Below are 8,796 nucleotides of genomic sequence, written 5' to 3'. Positions count from 1 at the left end.
ATAGTAAATTCAGGAAATGATCGGTAAGCATGGCCAAGAAAGATAAACCGGCGGTGCAGTGCCTGTAAGTAACGCGGAATTTGATCAAGATGATCGGTCAGCACAGCCAAGAAAGATGAGCGGACGGGTCCCACGAACAAGTGGCTTCCAAGGCACCATGGACTCACTGACGTGGATGAGCATCAACATTTTCAAAACCGAGGCATCTTTTTTTTGCTAATTTCAAAAGCCAAGGCGGTTCATGAATCCTTCCTTTTGCTTTAAAGGTTCCACACCAGGCCCCATGTTTCTGCGATCGGGCTCAGCCCAATAGACTCTCGAGTTTTCTTTTCTAATCCAGTTTTTAATCAAGGCATAATGCACACTAAACTCAAATTCGGTCTGGTAGAGTACCATTCAATGATAAAATGGATCTTGCATGAGTCATCTGAAGCATTATTCTTTGTACTCTATAAGGATTTTAATTTCAATTCAACTTTTTCGCAGTGACATAATTAAGATCTTTGTCGTCTATACCTTAAATTGATGTGTTTATAAATAATTTCTTTTTGTATTTTTCCTGACCCCAGATGTGAAATATTAATGGATGAAGTAAAGTCTATACCAATTAAATGATATAAATATTTAATAAATTATTATTTTGTCAATAGGGTGTGCTAGTTTATGAATAACATTACATATTAAAGAAATATAATAAGAAAAAAGATTGTTAGACTAGTGGAACTGATATGTGAATTTGAAAAACAATTGAGTCTTTTTTTTAGTATTATAATCCAATCATTCATATGTATTTATAAAATTAATATATCGTTTTTTATAATAAATGAAAATAAAGCTTAACACCAGTTTAGGTGAGCTCAAGTTATGCCGAGTCTGATTCGTCAGCAAAGCACACGGACCTTCACCGTCTGTGCCAGCTGTGGTGGGAGACCGTGTCTCAGTGGCCAGCTTCGGTGTTCAGTATATCCATGGCAAACTATTTAATAGAAATTAATACCGCTGCTCCGCCGTCCCACGAGCAAAGTTCTTGATCCATGCAAATCATTCCGTTTCCCTCTCTCTCTCTCTCTCTCTCTCTCTCTGTATATATATATATATATATATATATATATAACTGCCATTCCCTGCTAACAAACAGAGCGATGCCACGAAATCACCTCTACCATGCCTGGATTATTGTAAGTCCATGGTAATCTTTGTTTATGAACATAAGGGAAATGCTAATCTTACTAATTTTAATAATTGATGTCTAACTCGTCACTCGGATTGTGTTTAACATATATTTAGACACACACGAACTCTCTATTTTTATAAAATGGAATAATGTAATTTTAACTTATATTGAATAATTAAAGTCTAATGTAGTGAAACTTCAAATGTATATATTTAATAATTTCTCTAATTTGAAAAAAAAAGAGCAATAATTTTTCATATTCTCAGTCGCAAGTTTGCGACGGGTGTCGTGAGGAAATAAGCTTTGGGATGCTCTTTACTGATTAATTATCATCGGATGGAATAAGCACTTTCTTGAAAAACTATCCCACATTAATGTGAAACAAACCCTATTGCGTGATACGCAGAAAATGGGTACATAAAATTCAATAAAGAATTCTCATTTATCGAAGAACCGAATTCTATTTTAAAGGATGGCAAGATCAAGGAAAATGCGTGAAAGATACATCGCCACATTCATCAGTTACTGAAAACAAATTAAAGGGCTGAGATTCTTCAACATTTTTCTTCGAACACGTTAGGCAGCCCATTTATATTTGTATTTAGGGCAGAATAAGTTGATGAAGATCAAATTTAAAGACGCGTTAAGAAAGCAATGTGCAGATCCTCTTGAAGACAAGAACTTCAATACCAAGAATTAGTTTCTGTTTCTAAAATCAATTGATTTTACAATGAATCTTAAGGACTCATCTCCATGAAGAACAGTATCTTATAAACCTTGCGTGTGTACGTACATATTCCCTGCATAGGCTGCATTGAATTGCAAATTAAATTCTATGAGATTGCAATGTGTAAACGTTGCTTAATATGGAATATCGTAAAACTGTTGAAAGAGATAACTCTCAGAGAATTAATGGGATGCAGCAAGGGTTAAAAAAAAAACAAAGACTGAGTTTTTTTTTTTTTAAAAAAACCAAACTAAAATAACCGGTTTAAATATATTGATCAATTTGATTTGGAAAAAAAAACCAAACCAAATTGACCGGTTTAAATATATTAATCAATTTTGATTTAGTTCATAATTTTTGAAAATAATAAATTTTGATTTGATTAGTTCTTTTTTATCTATAAACAAAACTAACCAAAAATACTCGACCCTGGGGATGCATAGTTCATCATTATGGGAAAACCCTTTTGCTTCAGGTCATCGGTTTCCGATCAAGGCAGATGGGCAGATAGAAGGTTGGCGAAAGAAACCATAAATGGAAAAATAATTCGGTATTTTAGCCCACAGAATTTTTACATTTCATAAAGTGAATGGTGAAAAGTAGGAGTCCATGCATATCAATCTGATCTCAGCCAAAAGATTAAAAAAAGTAACAATCAGTAAGGGATCAAATTGATTAATTAGTTGACAAAATGAATTTCTCTTGTTTCTCTTTCAGGTGTTATTATCTTAGTAGTTTCATTCAGCGAGATGGGTTCGAGTCTTAATGATTTCAATTTATCTGATTATTATATGCTGAGAGGAAGCTATCCTCATTATGTAATTTAAAAATGAATGAAAAACTTTGATCGAATTAGTTTAAACTATTAATTTGAAATTTTAATTAATTTATGGTCACGAAAACTATGATCATGTTGAAAGAAAAAAAATTAATAACCATCAATCAAAGATTACAAATTGTGTGATATATTTTCTAAATCCTTTTGAATCAATTGGTTATTGTAATTGAATTTGATTATAATTAATATTTAATTTGAATTCAATTCATAAATAAATTAAATTCATAAATTTAAAAGAGATATAATTCAATTTGTTTTGCTTTTTATATTACTTTTATCATTTTTATTTTGTTTCTTTAAAGGTCTCTAAAAAAAATAGATGAGTATCTAGGGAAGCTAGTTTTAATACTTTTTTTTTTTGGATTTATAAATCAAAGAGGTTGACTTCGTATTTATTTATTTATTTATTAAATATTGAATTATATTAGAAATTTAATTACTGACAATTAAATGATTCTAAATACGAGATTTTAATAAAACCTACAAATTGAATTTAATTCAAAGAGTTTCATACATGCATTCTATTAAAAATTTTGCATATATAAGATGAAATTTATAACTTACTACGTATTTCATTTTCTTTTTTTTTAATAACAAAGAGTGTATTTCCACTTAAAGAAAATTATCTATTGAAATTTCTCCAAGGGAACTTACCTTTTGTCTTTACAGAAGATTATATTTTATTCAACTTCCACCATTATAAATAGAGGTATGGAGTGACTATGGACTTAGTGTCATAAGTTTCTTACCTCCCACCATTCCCATTTCTGATCTCTCTCACTCGCAAAACAGTACTTCGTAACCATATAGTTTTTGGGGCAGAAAATCCCTATCATTTCTCTGTTCATCTTTTCTCAGAGTCGTCTATCAACCAAAGTCCTCTTTTCACTCTTCCTCCTCCTCCACCTCCTCCTCCTATCAACAGAAAGCTTGGCATTTTAGTCACCAGAGGAAGGTTTTTTTTCATACTTATCCTTTGTTACACGTAAACTTCTCTGAATGGATCGCATCTTCACCAGTTCTGCTCTACACATCACTCTCATTTTGCTCACAATCTGCAAAGGTACTATTTGAAAACTACTGTTCATGCTAATTCTGATTTTCTTCTTCTTTCCTTGGATTTTTGTAGCTTGAAAATGTGTTTTAAATAATATGGACATGCACATTTGTAACAGGGCTATCAGGGGCTACGTTTACATTCATAAACAGATGTGGCTACACAGTGTGGCCAGGCATTCTATCCAATGCAGGCAGCACTCCATTGGGAAGCACAGGATTTGAACTCCCACATGGTGGATCACGATCCTTCCAAGCGCCTCCAAATTGGTCGGGTCGGTTCTGGGGCAGAACGGGTTGCACATTTGACCCAAATACTGGTCAGGGTACCTGCCTAACAGGTGATTGCAGCTCCAACCAAATTGAATGCAATGGTAAAAATGCAAACCCACCAGCCACTCTAGCAGAATTCACAGTCGGATCAGGTGTACTGGATTTTTACGATGTTAGTTTAGTTGATGGGTACAATCTACCCATGATCGTCGAACCGAATGGCGGGTCAGGTAGTTGCTTGTCGACCGGGTGTGTAACAGATATGAACCAGCAATGCCCAACTGAATTACGGGCCGATTCAGGGCAGGCCTGTAAGAGCGCATGTGAAGCCTTTGGGAGTCCAGAGTACTGTTGCAGCGGCGCGTATGCATCACCGGACACATGTAAGCCGTCGGTTTATTCAGAGATGTTTAAGGCCGCGTGTCCGAGATCATATAGCTATGCTTATGATGATGCCACTAGCACATTTACATGTACAGGAGCAGATTATATTATCACATTCTGCCCTTCATTAACAAGGTAAGGATTGTATGCTCCTGTTTTATTTTTCACTTTATTCTGTAACTATTTTATATTAGCTTGTGGCATACGGATAGGAAATTGCCGTGGCAGGCAGGCATTAGATTAATTGGCACATGATCTGTAAAATGAAAAGGGAAAAGTCTCTATTTTTTGAGGTTCTGTGAGAGGAAAACACTATTTATATAATATGTTTTCAAGCTTTAATCTTGGAGTTAAATTCTGATTATTATTTTTTATTTCATTCCACAGTCAAAAATCTGCAAGAGGCAATTCTCCACCAGCAAGCACAACAAATGGGTCTGAGACAGTATCGGGCGGTGGGCCAGTAGGAATGGACACTTCATGGCTGCCAAACTTTCTCAGCGGGGACTCGCCAAACGCCCTATCTTGTTCTGTTTGGCAATTTACCTTGATTCTTTCTACAATTTCCTGTCTTTTCCTCTCTTTGGTTCATTAATAGCCTCAATTTTGGACAAAAGCACATAGAACTTAAGTGGTCGCTCGAAACTCGTTTTGCATTGGATGAAATGGCTGATTAAATCCAGATTGTAGAGTGAATTTTCCAGACTGCATGTATAGAAAGTTTAAATATTTCCTTTTTCTTTGCAAGGAAGAATAACACACACACACACACACACATATGTTGTATTTCTTTCACCTTTTACGTTAGAGTAAGAACCATTTGTGATCTAAAGCAATGAATTAGAAAGGAAGACACTTTCGAGATCAGCAAAATCATTATTCTAATTGATTTTGATGGCATTCGAAAGAAAGTTGTTTGCTTTACTGTGAATCTTGATAACATGTTTGGTGAGAACCATCTAAAGGAAGCCCACTTTGCTGGAATTGCAAGCTTGGTGGATTTTTAATGATTTTGGCTACGATATGAGAAGTGTAATGATGCTGTCTACAAAAGGGCTATGCACCTATCATTTCCTTAAATCCATGAGACTAACCTTTGTTTCTTTGTCGACACTGACCACAAATCAAGTGATCAATAACAAAATTAGAGGAACTTTCGAAATTTATGGATGTTAAGTTGTTAGCCTTGCATAATCTAGTTTCCATTCTAAAAAGCCCCCTTAGCTTTCTCCGAAGTGGGTAGAAGGAACATCAATACCTGTCCTAAGATTAAGATTTGGGCCATAAGATGTAGATGGCAGACACTTACATCTTTCATTGAAGGAAATGACTAGTGCCCTGTCAAATCAATTAACATATGCATGCATTACAGCCACAACCCAAACTACTTAAAATGATTCCATTCTTGTAATTTGTTCGTGAAATTAGATGAGATAGATAATGTGAGATGTGATAGCTAGTAACATAAACAGTTTTTCTTGAATGACAAACTTCATGCAAATATAGTGAAATTGGATTTTTGTTGTTCAGAGGCTCCGGAAAGCTTAAGAACTCAAATTCGTGCACTTGATAGGTTACTCTTTACTTTAGCTTGAGGACCTCTATGCTATTCGATAGGCTTTGAATGGTGGGGATAGAAAAACCTGCCTGAGTGCATCTTTGACCTCTCCAAGCACTAGGAAAAGAAGAAACCTGTTCTGCCTATATAAGGTTTTTTCCCCAAATAGGATATTCTCTTTTTCAATGGAATGTACATTTTAATCCATCAGAAAGGACAAGGGTCCCAAATCCAAGCCAATGGCTAGAAAATTTTAGGATTCGGTCCCTCCATGATCAGGAATAATATGTTGCAAAGATGGTGCATTTGGCCATATGGTCCAATTTACCCACTGCCAAGTTTGTGGAGGCATTAGCGGCTTTGTACTAACCAATTCTGCTTTGGAATTTCTTAGTTCTCAAGAATACATTACTGATCAAGATTTTCTGTCAGTGGGAAATCATCGAAGGCATCATCTGGAATTCTGAGCCTCTTGTATTCATCGGCAAAGAAAGAAATGTGGAATTAAAGTTTGTATCTACTTTCTCAAGGGCCAAGGTAGATTACTTGTTTTTGGAGAGACACCCATGTCTAATATCTCTCAAAGATTTGAAGCTTAGAAGCTATCAAAATTAGAACTGAATCTAAAAGGATCCAACATCCTTGTTCAAGTCTAAACCTTTTCCCTATCTCTTGTGAGTCAATTTTAGTTGCGGCCAGTTCGGAATCAGATTTCCTGGTAAATTGAATTTGCAGGTAAAAGCTGAAGGTAACAAATTCTCGCGACGTTCATTTATGGGCCTTAATCGACCAAAAACTTCAGACCCTGTACCCGTGCACGGACTATGAAACAGGGAGGGGACCAAAATTCCATTTTTGCAGCTCATCAATAACTATGTGCTGAAAAGGTAAAATCCGTATGTATACATTAGCTCTACGGCCTACTATGAAGTTCGACTGTGAAAAATACATGAAGCAGTTCAGCTTCTCTAATAAACAGCATTACAGGAAAAAGGAATGCCTGAAAAAGGATGGAAATGGCACATTCTTTGGGCAATCTACAACTCATCCTTGACAGAAGAAGGTTCTGTATCCTCATCATCTCTTGTGGGTTCAGCTTCAGTGTTGGGAAGTGGCTTCTTTTGTTTACGTTTCAACTTCTTCTACATCATCTTCCTCTTCAATGATTGCATCTGGACTGATGCTCAGGCTAGATTTCACAGAGTTGTAGATACGAGAGGCAAACTCTTTGGGATCGTTGAGCATGAAGAGTGCTGCTTGGTACATCAGTTGGGCAGTTCGCTTCACACTATCGTCCCGGGGAAAGAAATTACCCATTAGTTATTAATGAAAGAAACAGAAATATTGCTCATAGACTGAAATTTTTTAACTGAGATGTGCAATAAAGACTTTCATAAATCATTTAGGACATTCTCCATCTGGTACGTGCGTTATTGCGGTGATTGTCTACCTCCAGAAAAATAAAATATAAAGGTTTATTTGGCAAAATAAAAAAACAATGAATTCTTGTCTATAATATAAAAAAAAAATAGATTGGAAGCCACTAACTAGTGTTTTGTTCACTAGAAACTCTAACTAGTCTTAAAGATAAGGTACAAAGACTGATTGTGTAAAAGAAATATATTAGCATCCTAACTACGCCCTATCTAAAGTAAGTTGTATTGTTTTGTGTAATAAAATCTAAGGTCTGTTGTGGTGTCTAAAATTTATAGATATATCTACAGTTTAAGAAAAGTCCTTCTTTGTAAGGAAATTCTTATCTTATCAGGTAAAAATTTAATTGTTCTATGTCGTTAATAAAAATATATCTTTTCAGAAATACATTTTATGTATAAATTTATAATCCCTGATACTAAAACAAAAATAAATAAATTTTTTATCGTTTTTGAAATTTTAGTCGTTGTTCTCTTGACTTTAATAAATGGGTTATTAAAGCCAAAATACATACTAAAACATTATTTTTTAGTGTATGAATAACACAATATGATTTTGTTAGCTTTAAAAACTCTTGGTCATATGCATACAAATATTTTTTTCTTTTTTTTTAAATGTTTTTGCATTTTTGAAAGCTTTGACGAAATTTAAGTGTTTTAATACTGGATTTGTATTTTTACAACATAAAAATATTGTCCGATATTAATCAAAATGACATAAAAACTGCGAGAGAATCACTAATGTTTTTTTGTTCAAATGGGTCAACAATGGCTCAACATAAAGAAAATGGACCAGCACCAACTTAACATAAAAATAAAATAGGCCGACACCGATCCAACATAAAAATACAATGGGCCAATGCTGGACAAAAACAAAATGGGCCGAGGCTGGCCCATTATACTATAATTGGCTGGTTATTGGCCTATTATACTATAATTATTTTTGTTTTGTTGCAAAATGAACATAAGACATACGGGGCGAAGAAGGAGAAGGAAGAAGAAAGAGATGAGGGAATTGACTAGCAGTGGTTGCTATGGCAGCTCGCAATGGTGCTTGCGGTGGCAGAGGTGACGGCGGTATTGGTTACAGCTCCTCCTTTTTTTTTTCTTCTTCTTTTGTCCCTGTTTTTTTCTTTTTTTCTTTTCGGGTCTTTTGTTTTGCTCCCTCTCTTCTCTTGTCTTCTTTCTTCTGTTCTCTCTCTTCTCTTGGTCCTCTATCTCTCTCTTAGTCTTTTTTTTATCCCCTTCCCCTGTTTTTATAGGTAAAAACAGGGGAGGGACGTGGCTAGGACAACCGTTGTACTGCCGCCCTACCGCTGTCCTTTCAACACATGGAAAATATGGGTTGTATCA

At 35.0% G+C, this 8,796-nt stretch overlaps 2 protein-coding genes across 4 annotated transcripts in view; one reads left to right on the top strand and one right to left on the bottom strand.

The window, feature by feature from the left end:
- Nucleotides 1–3,485: 3,485 nt before the first annotated feature.
- LOC105132952 (thaumatin-like protein) lies at nucleotides 3,486–5,436 on the top strand. The gene is made up of 3 exons (XM_011036707.1): nucleotides 3,486–3,802; nucleotides 3,915–4,587; nucleotides 4,840–5,436. The coding sequence occupies exons 1-3, from the start codon at nucleotides 3,739–3,741 to the stop codon at nucleotides 5,045–5,047; spliced, it is 945 nt and encodes a 314-aa protein (XP_011035009.1). The 5' UTR covers nucleotides 3,486–3,738; the 3' UTR covers nucleotides 5,048–5,436.
- Nucleotides 5,437–6,761: 1,325 nt separating this feature from the next.
- The window catches only part of LOC105132951 (endoplasmin homolog), an 8,002-nt gene continuing 5,967 nt past the window's right edge, over nucleotides 6,762–8,796 (bottom strand). For 2 of the 3 annotated variants that reach the window (XR_843671.1, XR_843672.1), the window contains one exon: nucleotides 6,762–7,298. Coding sequence is in view for 1 of the 3 variants with exons in the window: in XM_011036706.1 (XP_011035008.1) it covers nucleotides 7,136–7,291 (156 nt within the window). In the remaining 2 variants the exon portion in view is untranslated. The remainder of the gene's footprint in view (nucleotides 7,299–8,796) is intronic. The other variant, XM_011036706.1, reaches the window with a different exon arrangement.

The sequence above is a fragment of the Populus euphratica genome, unplaced genomic scaffold (assembly GCF_000495115.2).
Source record: "Populus euphratica unplaced genomic scaffold, PopEup_1.0 scaffold68.1, whole genome shotgun sequence".
Classification (NCBI taxonomy): Eukaryota; Viridiplantae; Streptophyta; class Magnoliopsida; order Malpighiales; family Salicaceae; genus Populus; species Populus euphratica.
This window is presented reverse-complemented; position numbering and strand designations above follow the sequence as displayed.